At 49.4% G+C, this 1,465-nt stretch overlaps 1 protein-coding gene across 1 annotated transcript in view; it reads left to right on the top strand.

Moving 5' to 3' along the window:
• LOC119592951 overlaps nt 1-1,465 on the top strand; it is a gene marked incomplete at its 5' end in the record, with an annotated part of 23,747 nt that overhangs the window by 17,929 nt on the left and 4,353 nt on the right. The window contains 3 exon segments of the mRNA XM_037941843.1: nt 21-175; nt 718-931; nt 1,160-1,316. Of these exon segments, the coding sequence (XP_037797771.1) occupies nt 21-175; nt 718-931; nt 1,160-1,316 (526 nt within the window).

Genomic DNA, 1,465 nt, shown 5'->3' with positions numbered 1-1,465 from the left:
ACTCCTGATCCCCCCTCCCCCCACCCAGGTCCCCGAGCGGAAGCGGCACGTGCGCGTGTCCCCCGTCCTCAGCATGAAGGCGCGCAAAAGCCCCGAGGAAATACAAGGCATGAAGAACGCGCACGTCAGGGATGCTGTGGCGGTTTGCGAGTTCCTGGCCTTCATGGAGAGGGAGGTGAGGAGAACGACGATGATGGAGGGGGAAGCAAAAAAAGAGGAAATAATGGTCGTTGTTGTTGTGGACTAAATGAAACGATGATGGATGTTTGTATAGTTTGAGGCTATGTCTGTGCTTGAGAACAAACCAAAGAAGATGAAAATCAAGTATTGTATCAAGATATAGTATCAAGATGCATTAAAGTTCAAGATTCAGTTTTTCTATAAAGTTCTGTGTTCGTTATATGTTGCTACAGATAGCCTAATTCACCAGCTAAATTGTTGATCTACGAAAAATATATTCCTTAGTTTCAGACTGGCAGAACTCTCATGTCATTGCATTACTTTTGACAGTTGATCTTTGGTGCCTCTGTAACTGGTTATTTTATTCACCAATTTTGCTTCAGGTTAATCCAGTTATACTTCTGTTCTCTTGCCAGATATGTATTAACCTCATGGTTTCTCTCTCACAGAGGCATTGTCACTGCGTCAGTATTGCTAGCAATTGTGTCATTACCATCACACTCACAGCCTCATTTGCGCCACATTCTCTCCCCCCAGATCGCATCTGGCAACGCCTGGGACGAGATCGAGGCAGCGACCAAGCTGGAGGAGCTGCGCCGCGAGCAGGACCACTTCATGGGGCTGTCGTTCCCGACCGTCAGCGCCTTCGGGCCCAACGGCGCCATCATCCACTACCGCCCTCAGCCAAAGACCGCGAGAGACATCACCGCAGACTCTCTCTACCTCGTAGATAGTGGCGGACAGTACAAGGGTAAAGCATTAGCAGTGATGAAATTCGTCGCTAGTTTCCTATAAATCAGTAGTCAGATTAGTCGATTCTGTTGAATTTCTAACTTCATATAAAAGTCCCGTCCATGACCGACGTTTTCATCATCATATATTCGCTTCGCAAACGCACCTACTTTTCTACCAAAATTCTCCCAACCGGAGCTGACACTTTTACACTCTCCTTAATCCTCCTGTTATTCCCTTCCCTCAGACGGCACCACCGACGTGACGAGGACGATGCACTACGGCACGCCCACGCCGTTCCAGATCGAGGCGTACACCAGGGTGCTCAAGGGCGCCATCGACCTCGCCCTCCTGACCTTCCCTGAGAACACCGGTGACTCGGACGTCGACATTCTCGCCAGAAAGTAAGTGGGGGATGGAAGGATATTCTACGACGGCGATGCCAAAGGGTAGTGTGGGTGGCCTTAATTTCGCCGTGTTCGGGAGAACGAGTCTGTATTACGAGTGCAGTCTGTTCACAGATGTGCTGGCCATGGTGCGAATAGTTAAAGAG

This window comes from Penaeus monodon, chromosome 31 (genome assembly GCF_015228065.2).
Source record: "Penaeus monodon isolate SGIC_2016 chromosome 31, NSTDA_Pmon_1, whole genome shotgun sequence".
Classification (NCBI taxonomy): Eukaryota; Metazoa; Arthropoda; class Malacostraca; order Decapoda; family Penaeidae; genus Penaeus; species Penaeus monodon.
Note: the sequence above shows the minus strand (reverse complement) of the source record. Positions and strands in the feature narration are given on the sequence as shown.